Genomic DNA, 18,328 nt, shown 5'->3' with positions numbered 1-18,328 from the left:
AAGTGCATGCTCATGCTTCGGCAGATGCGAGCTTGGGCAGACGCATCCTTCAGGCGGCTGTCACCCATTTGTGAAGTTAGGCTCCGCCTACTTCTCAGTTTTCTGTTTATTCCCACCCATGGACTGCTTTGAGACGTCCCAATGTCTGGGTCTCCCATAGGAACGATAAAGAAAAAGAGAATTTTGTTTACTTACCGTAAATTCTTTTTCTTATAGTTCCGTATTGGGAGACCCAGCACCCTCCCTGTTGCCTGTTGGCAGTTTCTTGTTCCGCGTGTTATCACCGGCTGTTATTGTAGACAGAGGCTCCGGTTGTTCCGGTTCTTGCTCTGTCTTTACCTGTGGGTGGCTATTCTCCTTCAGCTTTTGCACTAAACTGGCTAGATCTCGTTATCCAGGGGGTGTATATGCTCAGAGGGAGGAGCTACACTTTTTAGTGTAGTACTTTGTGTGTCCTCCGGAGGCAGAAGCTATACACCCAATGTCTGGGTCTCCCAATACGGAACTATAAGAAAAAGAATTTACGGTAAGTAAACAAAATTCTCTTTTTTTTGGTTATGCCCATTTATTGAGTTTAACTTCTTGTCAAGTTGCTGGTTTTTACTTAGTCCAAAAAACATTTCTTCATCGTTCCTTATGGGAGACCCAGACCATGGGTGTATAGCTTCTGCCTCCGGAGGACACACAAAGTACTACACTAAAAAGTGTAGCTCCTCCCTCCGAGCATATACACCCCCTGGAAGACCACATCTAGCCAGTTCAATGCTTTGTGTTCAGGAGGTCACACACACACATGCATTCTCATCTGATTGATTTTTGATTTCAAAGAGTTTAAAGAAAAGCGGGTCCAAGCTGGACTCCCGGCATGTCCCTTCTCACCCCACTGTGTCGGCGGTGTTGTTAAGGTTGATTTCAAGGCTGGAGCCTTTCATGCCGCGCTCCTTCACCATCCCTCGGGCTCTGGCTTGAAGTGGGAGCCATCACGGTTCTCTCTGCTTTGCAGGAGACCGGTCTCCATCCGCAGCCCTTTCAGGACCCTGCCGGACGGAGCAGTCATCCCTCAGGGACCTGGCCCTGCGTCTCATAAGCTAAGTATTGAGACGTTATTGAAGGGTTATTTGTGCATTTATTGTGGGGAGAGTGTGTTATGTCACTGTGCTGTGATTTCCGGCCGGTTCTCTGGTTTTCTCCTGAGAACCGCGCCGAGGGTGCCTGCTCGTCAGCCGCATGAGAAAATTTAGGCCCCGGCTTCGGCTGCGGCCTACTTTCGTTTTCACTGCCCCTGCATGTCAGTCATGCAGAGGGACAGTGCGGCGCCGCCCACCGGCCGTTCAGCTCAGGGGAGGACACTCCTCTCTGAGGAGAGGTTCCCCTCCCCTGTATATCCCCTTGGCCCTCCGGTTCCCGCTCTTGGACTGAACCCCGCCCCCCCTCCTCACTCCGGCGCCATTTTATCAGCGTTCACACACTGATCGGCGCTGGCTGCTGCAGCTCTGCATCTGTCTGGGGGTCCAAGCTGTGGAATCCGGAGGGCACACAAAACGGTCTGGTAAGCCACAACCTCTGGTTGTGGACTTTATTATACACTCTGAGGGTCATTCTGAAGGAGTGTGTTCTTTACTGCAGAGCCTCCACCTCAGCAGCATGTCTCACACTAGGAGCAAGGCTGCAAGGCTTTACTCTATATGCACTGCATGTCAGCTCATACTGCCTGAACCGAGCACATATCCACATTGTGATGCCTGCTCTAACATGGTGGTGCCTCAGCCTGGAGTCTCCCCAGGGGTCCCTCCGGCTGCTCTGGCCCCGGTGGCTGAACCCCCGGCTTGGGTAGCATCGTTTTCTAAAGCTATCTCCCAGTCCTTTGCCGACTCCATGGGACAGCTGTCCCGGACTCTGCTGACCATGCATCAGCCCCCTTCTCAGGGCGCCTCTGCTGCTCCGACTCGCTCTGCAGAGCTCACAGAGGATTTTTCATCTGTTCCCGGACCCCGTCCTCCTAAACGGAGACGCAGGGACTCTTCTCCTTCCTCGTCCCACGGCTCTGATTCACGAGCTGAATTGCAGGGCGAGGAGGATGCCTTTACTGTGGGCTCGGACGCTACCTCTATGTACCCCATTGATTTATCTGAAGGGGATGCGGATGTTAGTGACTTGATTGCGTCCATTAATTCCGTACTGGACCTCAATCCGCCAGTATCAGAGGAGCAAGCCTCTCTGGTAGAAAAACACCAGTTTACCTCACCTAAGAGAGCAAGGAGTATGTTTTTTTTTAACCACTCCAGTTTTCAGGCCACTGTGACCAAGCCCAGGGCCTGTCCTGACAAACGCTTCCCAAAGCGTAGTTCTGATGACCCTTTTCCCTTTCCACCAGAGGTGGTCAAGGAGTGGGCTCATTCACCAAAGGTAGATCCTCCGGTGTCTAGAATCTCAGCCCGGACAGTTGTATCTGTGGCCGATGGCACCTCACTTAAGGATCCCACTGACCGCCAGGTTGACCTTCTGGCCAAATCTGTATATGAGGCGGCAGGGGCCTCGTTCTCCCCGTCTTTTGCAGCGGTGTGGGCTCTTAAGGCCGTCTCTGCTTCTCTGGAGGAGATGCATTCCCTCACCAGGGACTCTATGCCCGAAATGGTTGCCTTAACTTCCCAGGCTTCGGCTTTTTCATCCTATGCCATGTCTGCCATTCTGGAGGCTTCTCACCGCACGGCGGTGGATTCCACTAATTCCCTCGCGATCCGCAGGATCTTGTGGCTTCCAGAGTGGAAAGCAGACGCTTCTTCTAAGAAGTTCCTTGCTAAGCTCCCCTTTGCTGTGTCCCGGCTGTTCGGTGAACAACTGGATGAAATTATTAAGGAAGCTACTGGCGGGAAGAGTACTTCCTTGCCACAAACTAAAACCAGGAAACCTGTCCAGGGCAGGAACCAGTCGAAGTTTCGCTCCTTTCGTTCCTCTAACTGGTCATCCTCTAAGCCCTCAACCTCGTCCACTAACTCAGCCAAGGATCGAAAACCCAGCTGGCGCACGAAGCCGCGTCCTCAGAAGAGCGGAGAAGCCGCTGCCACTAAGGCAGCCTCCTCTTGACTATCTGGCTGCGCCAGCAACGTCCTTGGTCGGTGGCAGGCTCTCCCACTTTGGCGACGTGTGGTTCCAACACGTCTCCGATCAGTGGGTGCGGGATATCATCTCCCACGGCTACAGGATAGAATTTTCTTCCAGCCCGCCAAACAGATTTTTTCTGTCCACTCCACCCTGCTCCAAAGCCGCCGTCTTCTCTCAGGCCGTGGCTTCCATGCAGGCCAACGGAGTAATTGTACCGGTTCCCGCCCGGGAACGGTTCAGAGGTTTCTACTCAAACCTCTTCCTAGTCCCCAAGAAGGACGGTTCCTTCCGGCCCATCCTGGATCTCAAGCTTCTCAACAAGCATGTTCAGGTGCGGCACTTTCGCATGGAATCTCTGCGATCGGTCATTGCCTCAATGACCCAAGGAGATTTTCTAGCATCCATCGACATCAGAGATGCCTATCTGCATGTGCCAATTGCAGTTTCACACCAGCGTTGGCTACGTTTTGCAATCGGAGAGGAACATTTCCAATTCGTGGCTCTCCCCTTCGGGTTAGCCACGGCCCCTCGTGTATTCACCAAGGTCATGGCAGCAGTGGTTGCGGTTCTGCACCTCCAGGGGTTGGCAGTGATTCCTTACCTGGACGACCTTCTAGTCAAGGCTTCATCCAGTGCAGACTGTCAGCGGAGTGTCTCGCTCACTCTCGCCACGCTTGTTCAATTCGGGTGGCTTGTCAATCTGCCCAAGTCCACTCTGACCCCGACCCAGGAACTTACGTACCTAGGGATGCAATTCGAGACTCTGCCGGCACTTGTGAAGCTGCCCTTAGTCAAACAGCAGTCCCTTCACCTGGCGGTACGCTCTCTGCTGAGGCCCCGCCGTCATTCCATCAGGCACCTCATGCAGGTGCTGGGTCAGATGGTGGCGTCAATGGAAGCGGTTCCCTTTGCCCAGTTCCATCTGCGTCCCCTGCAGCTGGACATTCTCCGCTGTTGGGACAAGCGGACCTCTTCCTTGCACAGGCTGGTGGCTCTGTCGCCACAGACCAGGAGCTCTCTTCAGTGGTGGCTTCGGCCCCTCTCTCTGTCCCAGGGACGCTCCTTCCTGGCCCCGTCCTGGGTGATTCTCACCACGGATGCCAGTCTGTCCGGCTGGGGAGCAGTGTTTCTCCACCACCGAGCACAGGGCACTTGGACTCCGTCCGAATCAGCCCTCTCGATCAATGTGCTGGAAATCAGAGCTGTGCTCCTAGCTCTCGTAGCCTTTCACCACCTGTTGGCGAGCAAGCACATTCGAGTCCAGTCGGACAACGCGACAGCAGTTGCCTACATCAATCACCAAGGCGGGACTCGCAGCCGCCTAGCAATGTTGGAAGTTCAACGTATCCTTCAGTGGACGGAGGACTCCAAGTCCACCATATCCGCAGTCCACATCCCAGGCGTAGAAAACTGGGAGGCAGATTATCTCAGCCGTCAAACCGTGGACAGCGGCGAGTGGGCCCTGCATCCGGCAGTGTTCTGGTCAATCTGCCGCAAGTGGGGCACTCCGGAAGTGGATCTAATGGCATCCCGGCACAACAACAAGGTCCCGGTTTACGTGGCTCGCTCCCACGATCCTCAGGCCTTGGCGGCGGACGCGCTGGTTCAGGATTGGTCCCAGTTCCGTCTGGCCTACGTGTTTCCCCCTCTAGCTCTCTTGCCCAGAGTCCTGCGCAAGATCAGAATGGAGGGCCGTCGGGTCATAATCATTGCTCCAGACTGGCCCAGGCGAGCTTGGTACCCAGACCTGCTCCGTCTGTCCGTAGAGGTGCAGTGGCATCTCCCGGACCGCCCAGACCTTCTCTCACAAGGTCCGTTTTTCCGCCAGAATTCTGCGGCTCTCAGATTGACGGCGTGGCTCTTGAGTCCTGGATCCTGACGGCTTCAGGCATTCCTTCCGAGGTCATCTCCACTATGACTCAGGCTCGGAAGTCTTCCTCGGCCAGGATTTACCACAGGACTTGGAGGATTTTCCTGTCCTGGTGTCGCTCTTCCGGCCATGCTCCTTGGCCGTTTTCCTTGCCGACCATCCTGTCCTTTCTACAGTCCGGTCTGCAGCTAGGACTATCCCTCAATTCCCTCAAGGGACAGGTCTCGGCTCTGTCAGTGTTGTTCCAGCGGCGTATCGCCCGACTGGCCCAGGTGCGCACCTTCATGCAGGGCGCATCTCACATCATTCCGCCTTACCGGCGGCCTCTGGATCCCTGGGACCTCAATCTGGTCCTCACGGCCTTACAGAAACCCCCCTTTGAGCCTCTTAGGGAGGTTTCTTTGTTTCGTCTTTCACAGAAAGTGGTCTTTCTGGTGGCCATAACTTCTCTCAGGAGAGTCTCTGATTTGGCTGCGCTCTCTTCGGAGTCACCCTTTTTGGTTTTTCACCAAGACAAGGTGGTTCTCCATCCGACTCCGGACTTTCTCCCTAAGGTGGTGTCTCCTTTCCACCTTAACCAGGACATTTCATTGCCTTCCCTTTGTCCGGCCCCTGTGCTTTGAGAAAGCGTTGCATACTTTAGATTTGGTGCGGGCGCTCCGGATCTATGTGTCACGCACCGCTGCCCTTAGGCGGTGCACCTCTCTTTTTGTGCTGACCACAGGTCAGCGCAAGGGTCTCTCGGCTTCTAAACCGACCCTAGCTCATTGGATTAGGTCGGCCATATCCGATGCCTACCAATGTTCTCAGGTGCCCCCCCCCGCCGGGGATTAGGGCGCACTCGACCAGAGCTGTCGGTGCCTCTTGGGCTTTCAGGCACCAGGCTACGGCTCAGCAGGTCTGTCAGGCTGCCACTTGGTCTAGTCTGCACACCTTTTCGAAGCACTACCAAGTGCATGTTCATGCTTCGGCAGATGCGAGCTTGGGCAGACGCATCCTTCAGGCGACTGTCGCCCGTTTGTGAAGTTAGGTTTTGCCTACCTCTCAGTTTCTGTTTATTTCCCACCCATGGACTGCTTTGAGACGTCCCATGGTCTGGGTCTCCCATAAGGAACGATGAAGAAAAAGAGAATTTTGTTACTTACCGTAAATTCTTTTTCTTATAGTTCCGACATGGGAGACCCAGCACCCTCCCTGTTGCCTGTTGGCAGTTCTTGTTCCGTGTGTTTTCACCGGCTGTTGTTGTAGACAGAGGTTCCGGTTTTTCCGGGTTTTACTCTATCTCTACTTGTGGGTGGATGTCCTCTTTCAGCTTTTGCACTAAACTGGCTAGATGTGGTCTTCCAGGGGGTGTATATGCTCGGAGGGAGGAGCTACACTTTTTAGTGTAGTACTTTGTGTGTCCTCCGGAGGCAGAAGCTATACACCCATGGTCTGGGTCTCCCATGTCGGAACTATAAGAAAAAAAATTTACGGTAAGTAACAAAATTCTCTTTTTTGTTGCGCTGACTATGGATGCCTGGAGGTGCACCCTTACCGTACATACATGTATACATAATTTCTTCTCGTTCTGGGGTCCCTCTTTAGTTCCCTCCAACACAACATGATTTTTTGTATTATGTCCTGATGGAGATTTTCTCAGAAATGGATTGACAAATAAAAAAATCACCAATTTACCATCCTTGGATTAGTGGTTCTTCGGCTGCAGCGAGGATTTTCCCTTTTATCTTCCCACTCAGATAATAATCAGTAAAGCTGGCGAGACCGAGGATACACATTATAGAAAAGTACCAGTGTTTTACAGGATTGTGTCAGGGTTTTTAAAAGTGTTTGGCTTTTTGCACTTTTTTTTTTCCAACCTTTATTTTTGTTTTTCTTTACAGAATTGAAGATCTTCCTCCTCCAACTAAAAAACTGTCCCCTGATCAGACGCCACATGTAATGTTTACTGGATTTGACCCAAATCAAGTACTGCAGTATGTGAAGGTAGGATCCTAGCTGCACCAGTCTGTCATTGACATCTTATCTATACAGTGATGGCAGAGGCCGCATTATTGTAGGTGATTTTATGTTAAGGCCCTCATATACATCAGATGAAATCCAACCAAACCCGACAATTCAGCAGGACCGAATGATCAACTGATGTCTATCGGGTCTCTGCAACTCTCTCCATGATTGATGATGTTGTGAAAGAGAAGGATCTGAGCTTGGAACTTGAATGGCTGATCCATTGTATGGAGACACACCGCACCGGGTGTCTGCCAGCAGCTATCTCTTCCGCATGTGCTCGGGCGACAGTTGTCCAGTGGGCAGCCAGCTATACATTAACACTAGAAGTCCCAGAGAGGGGTCATTTAACATTTCTAACGTTGGAACCCTATGGAGCTCGACATTCCTGGGACTTCTAGTGTTAAGTGGTGATATGAATACAATAGATATTGAGATTTACTGACATAAAGGCTTATGTAGTGATACCAGAACCTTAGATGTTTCCATCGTGTTTTAAGATGTGATTAGAGACACTCCATATATAAATAATTATTTATGCAGTGTCTCTAATAACAAAGTCTAAAACCTACAAATCCAATATTTCTTCCATTTTATGGGTTCCTGTCTTTAGACCTGTGCTGACATCACAAAGGATATCGGTTGCAAAATGTTTTGCTTTATGATTAGAAATCCAAGCTCGTAGGTTGAATTCATGTGTTTCCTTCCCATGTTTTCCATTTTTTTTAAGAAACTGTATATTCTTGGAGGAGAAGTGGTAGACTCTGCACAGAAGTGCACCCACCTGATTGCCAGTAAAGTCACAAGAACTGTAAAATTTCTGACTGCCATCTCTGTGGCAAAACATATTGTGACCCCAGAATGGCTCGACGAAAGCTTCAAATGCCAAAAACTTGTTGGTAAGTACAAAGGGTTGGGTTAGCAACGTGAGTGTGACATGACAGGTCAGGGCCGGTCATTTACCTTCACCCCCACAATTCCTGATCTTCTCACAATTACATCTACAGGTGGAGATCAAATCATTTTTTAGGGACTTTCTACATTTACTTTTTTAACCAAAGTATATCCTCTTGTCTATTTGACCATATGTTACAGACTGCCCATGTAACATGAGACAGATATTACATTGTACCTCTGACATGGCAACTTATTACTTCCAGATTGTCACAATTATCTACTCAGCCCTTGAAATTTGTAAGATTGATTGGGATAAGACAGAGGGAGCCTGCTCCGTTTTCCACACTGAAATCGGAATGGATTTTTGTGCCTAAGAGATAAGTGGCCAGGGTCAGTGTTTCTCCGATCCTGGCCATTAGTGCTGCTGTTATGGGCTGATTGCATGAGTACAGCAGCTTAGGGTTAACTGCCCCCTGAGGATGTACTTGTACGTGAATATGCTGCATGGGGTGAAATACACACAACTTTCTTAGACTCTCAGTGGCCACACGTGCGGATTCTCTTGTACACATATTTTGAGATATAAGCATATGTTGCAACCTGAAAGGTAGATTTTGCAACGTCTTTTCCGCTTATATTGTCAGTTCAATTACCGTATTTTCCGGATTATAAGACACACTTTTTCCCCCCCAAAACTGGGGGTAAAATGGGCGTCTGTCTTATAATCCAGATATGGCTTACCGGAGAGGCGGTGGTGGAGCGGGGTCATAGGATGCAGGGTCGGCGATACCGAGGGCTCGGAGGAGCAGTGGAGTGGCTCAGGAGGGTCACAAGACGGGGTGACTTGGCGGCAGGTGCATTGATCTGACTGCAGACTCCATTGAATCGCCTGTGGTTGACGTGATGGACATCAAGAAAATGGCCACGGAGTCCTATCTGTGCACGTGGCGACTCCATGGTCATTTTCTTGGAATCAATCTCCTCAACCGTGGGCGATACAACAGAACCCGCAGACAGATCAACTGTACCACTGCAGTTACACCCCCGCAGCCTGCCGGCAGATCAATGGTGGCCGGCGCGACACCCCCGAACCTGCAGTATTCCTGACCCTACTGATCCGCTCCACCACCGCCGCTCTCCCTGGTGAGCATTAGGATTAAGACGCGCTAGGATTATAAAACGGAACCTCATTTTAACATTAAAAATATTTTTTTTCTATTTTCCTCTAAATTTGGGGTACATCTTATAAAAGGAAAAATATGGTATGTTTTATTCACAAATTCTCTATTAATTTTTCTTTGTCGCTCCTAATTGGGAGACCCAGACAATTAGGGTGTATAGCTATGCCTCCGGAGGCCACACAAAGCATTACACTAAAAGTGTAAAGCCCCTCCCCTTCAGGCTATACACCCCCTGTGCTGCTACGGGCTCATCAGTTTTCTTGCTTTGTGCGAAGGAGGTCAGACATCCACGCATAGCTCCACAGCTTAGTCAGCAGCAGCTGCTGACTATGTCGGATGGAAGAAAAGAGGGCCCATGACAGGGCCCCCAGCATGCTCCCTTCTCACCCCACTCTTGTCGGCGGTGTTGTTAAGGTTGAGGTATCCATTGCGGGTACGGAGGCTGGAGCCCACATGCTGCTTTCCTTCCCCATCCCTCAATTAGGGCTCTGGGTGAAGTGGGATCTCATCGGTCTCCAGGCACAGGAGACCGTGCTCCATCCACAGCTCCTGAGGACCCTGCTGGATAGGAGCCGGGTATCGTTCAGGGACATGGCCCTGCTACTTGGAGGTACTCTGGGTCCCCGTGGGGACCGCGCACAGCAACACTCCAGCATTGCTGGGTGTGCTAGTGCACCGGGGACCGCAGCGCTGACTGCATTTTGTGCCACTATACACTCAGCGTTGCTGAGTGTGTTTATGTAGGGAGACTGCCGCGCTGGCCGCCGCTGCCATGGGTTTCACTGCGGCGCGGCTGGGACTGTTAGTGCGCCGGGGACTTCCGTGCCGACCGCGCTTATACGGCGGCCGCGCTTATAACTCGAGTCCCCGGCTTCTGCGGCCTAGTCTCTTTTTCTTCCCGCCCTCAGCCCTGCCAGTCAGGGGAAGGGCGGGACGCTGTACAGGGTATGGCTACAGTACAGCAGCACTGAGGGCTGGAGCATGCGTTGCATACTCCACCCCCCTCACTCTGCACAGTGGGGCACCAGTTCCCGCACTTTTCTGGGTCACGCCCACGGCTCCCTCCTCTCCTCAGGACGCTGGCAGCCATTACTCTCAGCTCTGCTAACGCTGGAGAGGACAGACAAGCTCAAAGAGACCCAGGCAGGAATTCTGGTGCCCACACAAACGCTTTGCGCAGGCGGTAAGCAGCACCTGTGGTGCTGGCCCCACTAGTGCAGAAGTGTATTTATAGTTTATGGATTATAGTCTATACTTTACACTGTATGGTGCACTGTTGATTTTTGGCTATATCCCCTCCTGTATTGCTCAGAGGAGACAACAGCATGTCGTCCACAAATAGCAAGGGACAGACTTACTATGCTGCCTGTGCAGCATGTACGGCTATACTGCCGGCAGGTTCCACTGTCCCTCATTGTGTGCAATGCTCGGCCCCTGTGGCACTTTCTCAGCCGGAGCCTCTGCTAAGGGTGACCCAGGGAGATCCACCTGTTAACGCTGTCCAGGTGACAGGGACGGAGTTTGCAGTTTTTACTGAAAGACTTTCTGAGACTATGGCTAAGATATTAGAAGCCTTGCAGTCAAGGCCAGCATCTCAAGCCAGGGGCAATGTAGAATCATTGTCCCATGATCCCCCTCAGGTGGAACAGCAATGTCTTCCCGGGGTGTCTCATGGATCCCAGGGTGAGGTCTCTGACACGGACTGCAACCCCAGACCGACTAAGAAAGCTCGCGATGAAATCCCCTCGACATCATCACAATGTTCAGGGTCTCAGCGAGAGGACGCTCTGTATGATGAAGCGGAGGTAGCTGATCAGGATTCTGACCCTGAAGCCGCTCTCAACCTTGATACTCCTGATGGGGACGCCATAGTGAATGATCTTATTGCGTCCATCAATGAAATGTTGGATTTCTTCAGCGCTCTATTGGGAGACCCAGACGATTGGGGTATAGCTACTGCCCTCCGGAGGCCACACAAAGCACTACACTAAAAAGTGCAAGGCCCCTCCCCTTCTGGCTATACCCCCCCGTGGTATCACGGGTTCTCCAGTTTTCAAGCTTTGTGCGAAGGAGGTCAGACATCCACGCATGGCTCCACAGATTTTAGTCAGCAGTAGCTGCTGACTATGTCGGATGGAAGAAAAGAGGGCCCATATAGGGCCCCCAGCATGCTCCCTTCTCACCCGTGGATGGTGTTGTAAGGTTGAGGTACCTATTGCTGGTACAGGGGCTGGAGCCCCACATGCTGTTTTCCTTCCACATCCCCTTGTAGGGCTCTGTGGAAGTGGGATCCTGCCGGCTTCTAAGCTCTGACGCCGGGCTCCATCCACAGACCCATAGAACCTGATGGATTCGGAGCATGAGTACAATCAGGGACATGGCCCTGCATCATACAGGTACTCTGTGTCCCCGGCAGGCACAGACACACTCCGGGCTGGCTGGGTGTTGTAGTGCGCCGGGGACCGTAACGTGGGAGTTAGTGTCCCTACAGTTTACTGGGGGACTTTGTAGTGTGGGAACGCAGCGCCGACCCCCACTGGACCGGGCGGCGCTGCTGTGACTTGTGGTGCGCCGGGGACACGCCGACCGCGCTTTTACGGCGGCGGCGTTTATAAATCCAGTCCCCGGCTTTTGCGGCCTAGCTCCGCTTCGTTCCCGCCCCCACCCTGTCAATCAGGGTAGGGGAGAGACGCTGTTTCACCGCAGCGACGAGGGCTGGAGCCTGATTTACATGCTCCAGCCCTCTCACTAGGCACAGAGGGAAGCAGGCTTCCCGCTCTTAGCCAGGAACGCCCAGGGCCCGCCCCCCTCCTCTCTCAGAACGCCGGCAGCCATTACATGCAGTCTGGCTGGAGGAAGGACGCAAGGCTCTGGGAGACCTGGACTAGGGGGCTTTTGGATACCACACACCCGCTCTTAAGCGGGCGGTAAGCGGCATTTCAGCTGGCCCCTCTGGTGCCTCACTGTGTATTGGTGTACTGTGTCACCAGATATATATATTTAGTGATTTCTTGCACTGTGAGGTCGCTTCCTGGCTGGATACCCCAGATCGCTCTGAGGAAGCAGCAACATGTCATCCACAAAACGCAAGGCTGCCAAGGCTAGGGCTGTGTACACTGCGTGTGCTGCATGTGGGGCTGCTCTACCAGCAGGTTCCAAAGACCCACATTGTGTGCAATGCTCAGATCCGGTGCTGCTTCGCCAGCCGGAGTCCGGAGGGGTAGTGACCCAGGCTGAGACGCTTGTAAGTCCTGCCCCGGTGTCAGGGACAGACTTTGCAGCTTTTGCTGATGGAATGTCTGTGACTATGGCAAAAATCCTTGAAACTTTGCAATCCATGACTGGGGCTCAGTCTATGGACACGGCGAGGTCTCTGTCCTCTAATCCCCCTCAGTTGGAATTAGTCCAGACTGCAAGGGGGTCCCCGGCTTCCCAAGCTGAGTATTATGACTCAGATGATAGCCCCAGCCACCCTAAGCGAGCTCGCTGGGAAAGACCCTCAACGTCATCACACTGCTCAGGGTCTCAGCGCAATCAGTCGCCCTGTGATGCGTCTGAAGAGAGTGATCAGGAGTCTTATCCTGGAACCCCTCTCAATCTGGATACCCCGGATGGGGACGCCATGGTAAACGATCTTATCTCAGCCATCAATAGGCTGTTGGACATTTCTCCCCCAGCCCCTTCTGCAGAGGAGGCAGCTGCAGAGCAGGAGAAGTTTCGTTTCCTCTATCCCAAGCGTAAATTGAGTACTTTCTTGGATCACTCTGACTTCAGAGAATCAATCCAGAAACACGACGCTCATCCAGAAAGGCGTTTCTCTAAACGTTCTAAGGATACACGTTTTCCTTTCCCCCCTGATGTGGTCAAGCGCTGGACCCAGTGTCCAAAAGTAGACCCCCCGATTTCCAAACTTGCAGCTAGATCCATAGTTGCAGTGGAGGATGGCGCTTCACTTAAGGATGCCAATGACAGACAGATGGACCTTTGGTTAAAATCTGTCTATGAAGCTATCGGCGCGTCGTTTGCTCCAGCATTCGCAGCCGTATGGGCACTCCAAGCTATTTCAGCTGGTTTAGCAAAAGTGGATGCTATCATACATCCAGCGGCGCCGCAAGTGGCGTCCCTTACCTCGCAGATGTCTGCGTTTGCGTCTTACGCTATCAATGCGGTCCTAGAATCTACCAGCCGCACCTCAATGGCGTCCGCCAATTCGGTAGTTTTGCGCAGAGCCTTGTGGTTAAAGGAATGGAAAGCAGATGCTGGTTCCAAAAAATGTTTAACCAGCTTGCCTTTATCTAGAGATAGACTGTTTGGCGAGCCATTGGCTGACATCATTAAACAGTCCAAGGGTAAAGACTCTTCCTTACCCCAGCCCAGATCAAACAAACCTCAGCAGAAAAAATGGCAGCAGAGGTTTCAGTCCTTTCGAGGTTCGGGCAAGACACAATTCTCCTCGTCCAAAGGGACTCAGAGGACGCAAAGAGTCTCAGATTCCTGGCGGGCTCACGCACGCCCCAAGAAAGCAAATGGTGGAACCGCTTCCAAAGCGGCTACCTCATGACTTCCAGCCCCCCCCCTCCGCATCTCCGGTTGGGGGCAGGCTCTCCCGCTTTTCCGACATTTGGATGTCACAGGTCAAAGACCGGTGGGTGACAAACATTTTGTCTCGCGGGTACAGAATCGAGTTCAGTTCTCGTCCTCCAGCTCGGTTCTTCAGAACCTCCCCACATCCAGACCGAGCAGATGCCCTGCTGCAGGCGGTGGACTCCCTAAGAGCGGAAGGAGTAGTGGTTCCTGTACCGCCTCAGGAACAAGGGCGAGGGTTTTACTCCAATCTCTTTGTGGTTCCAAAAAAGGACGGCTCGTTCCGTCCTGTTCTGGATCTAAAGCTGCTCAACAAACATGTGCACGCCAGACGGTTCCGGATGGAAACCCTCCGCTCTGTCGTTGCCTCAATGTCTCAAGGAGACTTCCTTGCCTCAATAGACATCAAAGATGCTTATCTCCACGTGCCAATTGCTACAGAACATCAACGTTTTCTACGTTTTGTGATAGGAAACGACCATCTTCAGTTCGTAGCTCTGCCATTCGGTCTGGCGACAGCCCCCCGGGTCTTCACCAAGGTCATGGCGGCGGTGGTAGCAGTCTTGCACTCTCAGGGACACTCGGTGATCCCTTACCTGGACGATCTACTTGTCAAGGCACCCTCTCAAGAGGCATGCCAACTCAGTCTACATGCTACGCTGGAGACTCTACAGACGTTCGGATGGATCATCAACTTTCCAAAGTCGAATCTGTCACCGTCACAGTCGCTAACGTATCTTGGCATGGAGTTTCATACTCGAGCAGCGAGAGTGAAGCTTCCGCTGAGCAAGCAGCGGTCCCTACAGACAGGGGTGCAATCCCTCCTTCAAGGCCAGTCGCACCCCTTACGGCGCCTCATGCACTTCCTCGGGAAGATGGTGGCAGCCATGGAAGCAGTTCCCTTTGCGCAGTTTCATCTGCGTCCACTTCAATGGGACATTCTCCGCCAATGGGACGGGAAGTCAACGTCCCTGGACAGGAAAGTCTCTCTTTCCCAGACGGCCAAGGACTCTCTACAATGGTGGCTCCTTCCCACCTCATTGTCTCAGGGAAGATCATTCCTGCCCCCATCCTGGGCAGTGGTCACGACAGATGCGAGTCTGTCAGGGTGGGGAGCAGTGTTTCTCCACCACAGGGCCCAGGGGACGTGGACTCCGCAGGAGTCCACCCTTCAGATCAATGTTCTGGAAATCAGGGCAGTGTATCTTGCCCTACTGGCCTTCCAACAGTGGCTGGAAGGAAAGCAGATCCGAATCCAGTCGGACAACTCCACAGCGGTGGCATACATCAACCACCAAGGAGGGACGCGCAGTTGGCAAGCATTCCAAGAAGTCCGGCGCATTCTAATGTGGGTGGAGGACACAGCCTCCACCATATCCGCGGTTCACATCCCAGGCGTAGAAAATTGGGAAGCAGACTTCCTCAGTCGCCAGGGCATGGACGCAGGGGAGTGGTCCCTTCACCCGGACGTGTTTCAGGAAATCTGTCGCCGATGGGGAGTGCCGGACGTCGACCTAATGGCGTCCCGGCACAACAACAAGGTCCCGGCATTCATGGCGAGGTCGCGCGATCAAAGAGCTCTGGCGGCAGACGCATTAGTTCAAGATTGGTCGCAGTTCCGGCTCCCATACGTCTTCCCACCTCTGGCACTCTTGCCCAGAGTGTTACGCAAGATCAGATCCGATTGCAGCCGCGTCATACTCGTCGCCCCAGACTGGCCGAGGAGGTCGTGGTATCCGGATCTGTGGCATCTCACGGTCGGTCGACCGTGGTCACTGCCAGACCGACCAGACTTACTGTCCCAAGGGCCGTTTTTCCATCAGAATTCTGCGGCCCTGAACCTGACTGTGTGGCCATTGAGTCCTGGATCCTAGCGTCCGCAGGATTATCTCAAGGAGTCGTAGCCACAATGAGACAAGCTAGGAAGTCAACGTCTGCTAAGATCTACCACAGAACGTGGAAGATTTTCTTATCCTGGTGCTCTGCACAGAGAGTATCCCCTTGGCCATTTGCATTGCCCAAATTTCTTTCCTTCCTGCAATCGGGGTTGGAAAAGGGCTTGTCGCTCAGCTCCCTTAAAGGGCAAGTCTCGGCACTATCCGTGTTTTTTCAGAAGCGTCTAGCACGTCTTCCTAAGGTGCGCACGTTCCTGCAGGGGGTCTGTCATATTGTGCCCCCGTACAGGCGGCCATTAGATCCATGGGATCTGAACAGGGTACTAGTTGCTCTCCAGAAGCCGCCTTTCGAGCCTCTGAAGGAAGTTTCCTTTTCTCGCCTGTCACAGAAAGTGGCGTTTCTTGTTGCGATCACATCGCTTCGGCGAGTGTCGGAGCTGGCAGCTCTGTCATCCAAGGCTCCCTTCCTGGTGTTCCACCAGGACAAGGTAGTGCTGCGCCCCATTCCGGAGTTTCTCCCTAAGGTCGTATCCTCGTTTCATCTTAATCAGGATATATCCTTGCCTTCCTTTTGTCCTCATCCGGTTCACCGGTATGAAAAGGACTTACGTTTGCTAGATCTGGTGAGAGCACTCAGAATCTACATTTCCCGCACGGCGCCCATGCGCCGTTCCGATGCACTTTTTGTCCTTGTCGCGGGTTCGCGCAAGGGGTTGCAGGCTTCTAAAGCCACCCTGGCTCGATGGATCAAAGAACCAATTCTAGAGGCCTACCGTTCTGCGGGGCTTCCGGTTCCTTCAGGGCTAAAAGCCCACTCAACCAGAGCCGTGGGTGCGTCCTGGGCATTACGACACCAGGCTTCGGCTCAACAAGTGTGTCAGGCAGCTACCTGGTCGAGTCTGCACACTTTCACCAAGCATTATCAGGTGCATACCTATGCTTCGGCGGATGCCAGCTTAGGTAGAAGAGTCCTGCAGGCGGCAGTGACACCCCCGTAGGGGAGGGCTGTTTTGCAGCTCTAACATGAGGTATCTCTTTACCCACCCAGGGACAGCTTTTGGACGTCCCAATCGTCTGGGTCTCCCAATAGAGCGCTGAAGAAGAAGGGAATTTTGTTACTTACCGTAAATTCCTTTTCTTCTAGCTCTTATTGGGAGACCCAGCACCCGCCCTGTTGTCCTTCGGGATTTTTTTGTTGTTTGCGGGTACACATGTTGTTCATGTTGAACGGTTTTTCAGTTCTCCGACGTTATTCGGAGTTAATTTGTTTAAACCAGTTATTGGCTTCCTCCTTCTTGCTTTGGCACTAAAACTGGAGAACCCGTGATACCACGGGGGGGTATAGCCAGAAGGGGAGGGGCCTTGCACTTTTTAGTGTAGTGCTTTGTGTGGCCTCCGGAGGGCAGTAGCTATACCCCAATCGTCTGGGTCTCCCAATAAGAGCTAGAAGAAAAGGAATTTACGGTAAGTAACAAAATTCCCTTCATTTCTCCCTCAGCTCCTCCAGTGGAGGAGTCAGCTTCTCAGCAGGAGAAATTCCGTTTCAGGTTTCCCAAGCGTACAAAGAGTATGTTTCTGGACCACTCTGACTTCAGAGAGGCAGTCCAGAAACACCGAGATTGTCCAGATAAGCGTTTTTCCAAGCGCCTTAAGGATACACGTTACCCTTTCCCCCCTGACGTGGTCAAGGGCTGGACTCAGTGTCCCAAGGTGGATCCTCCAATCTCCAGACTGGCGGCTAGATCCATAGTCGCAGTGGAAGATGGAGCTTCACTCAAGGATGCCACTGACAGACAGATGGAGCTCTGGTTGAAATCCATCTATGAAGCTATCGGCGCGTCTTTTGCTCCAGCATTCGTAGCCGTATGGGCACTCCAAGCTATCTCAGCTGGTCAGGCGCAAATTGACGCACTCACTCGTACGTCTGCGCCGCAGGTGGCGTCCATAACCTCTCAAACGTCGGCATTTGCGTCCTACGCTATTAATGCTGTCCTGGACTCTGCGAGCCGTACGGCGGTTGCAGCCGCCAATTCGGTGGCAATACGCAGGGCCTTATGGCTGCGGGAATGGAAGGCAGATTCGGCTTCCAAAAAGTGCTTAACTGGTTTGCCATTTTCTGGCGAACGTTTATTTGGTGAGAGATTGGATGAAATCATCAAACAATCCAAGGGAAAGGAAACATCCTTACCCCAAGCCAAACCAAAAACACCCCAACAGAGGAGGGGACAGTCGAGGTTTCGGTCCTTTCGGGGTGCGGGCAGGTCCCAATTCTCCTCGTCCAAAAGGCCTCAGAAAGATCAGAGGAACTCCGACGCGTGGCGGTCTAAATCACGCCCTAAAAAGACCGCCGGAGGTGCCGCTACCAAGGCGGCTTCCTCATGACTTACGGCTTCCTCACACCGCATCCTCGGTCGGTGGCAGGCTCTCCCGCTTTTGCGACACCTGGCTACCACAAGTAAAAGACTGTTGGGTGAGAGACATTTTGTCTCACGGTTACAGGATAGAGTTCAGCTCTCGTCCTCCGACTCGATTCTTCAGAATATCTCCGCCTCCCGAGCGAGCCGATGCTCTGCTGCAGGCGGTGGACATTCTGAAGGCAGAAGGAGTGGTGGTCCCGGTTCCTCTTCAGCAACAGGGTCACTGTTTCTACTCCAACCTGTTTGTGGTTCCAAAGAAGGACGGGTCCTTCCGTCCTGTTTTGGACCTAAAACTGCTCAACAAACACGTAAGGACCAGGCGGTTCCGGATGGAATCCCTCCTCCACTCTCACGGTCACTCTGTGATACCCTACT

The 18,328-nt window shown here is 52.7% G+C and overlaps 1 protein-coding gene across 1 annotated transcript in view; it reads left to right on the top strand.

The window, feature by feature from the left end:
• Window positions 1-18,328, top strand: part of PAXIP1 (PAX interacting protein 1) — a 145,117-nt gene that overhangs the window by 115,374 nt on the left and 11,415 nt on the right. The window contains exons 15-16 of the mRNA XM_075315437.1: window positions 6,856-6,958; window positions 7,710-7,878. Of these exons, the coding sequence (XP_075171552.1) occupies window positions 6,856-6,958; window positions 7,710-7,878 (272 nt within the window). The remainder of the gene's footprint in view (window positions 1-6,855; window positions 6,959-7,709; window positions 7,879-18,328) is intronic.

Source organism: Anomaloglossus baeobatrachus, chromosome 6, assembly GCF_048569485.1.
Source record: "Anomaloglossus baeobatrachus isolate aAnoBae1 chromosome 6, aAnoBae1.hap1, whole genome shotgun sequence".
Classification (NCBI taxonomy): domain Eukaryota; kingdom Metazoa; phylum Chordata; class Amphibia; order Anura; family Aromobatidae; genus Anomaloglossus; species Anomaloglossus baeobatrachus.
This window is presented reverse-complemented; position numbering and strand designations above follow the sequence as displayed.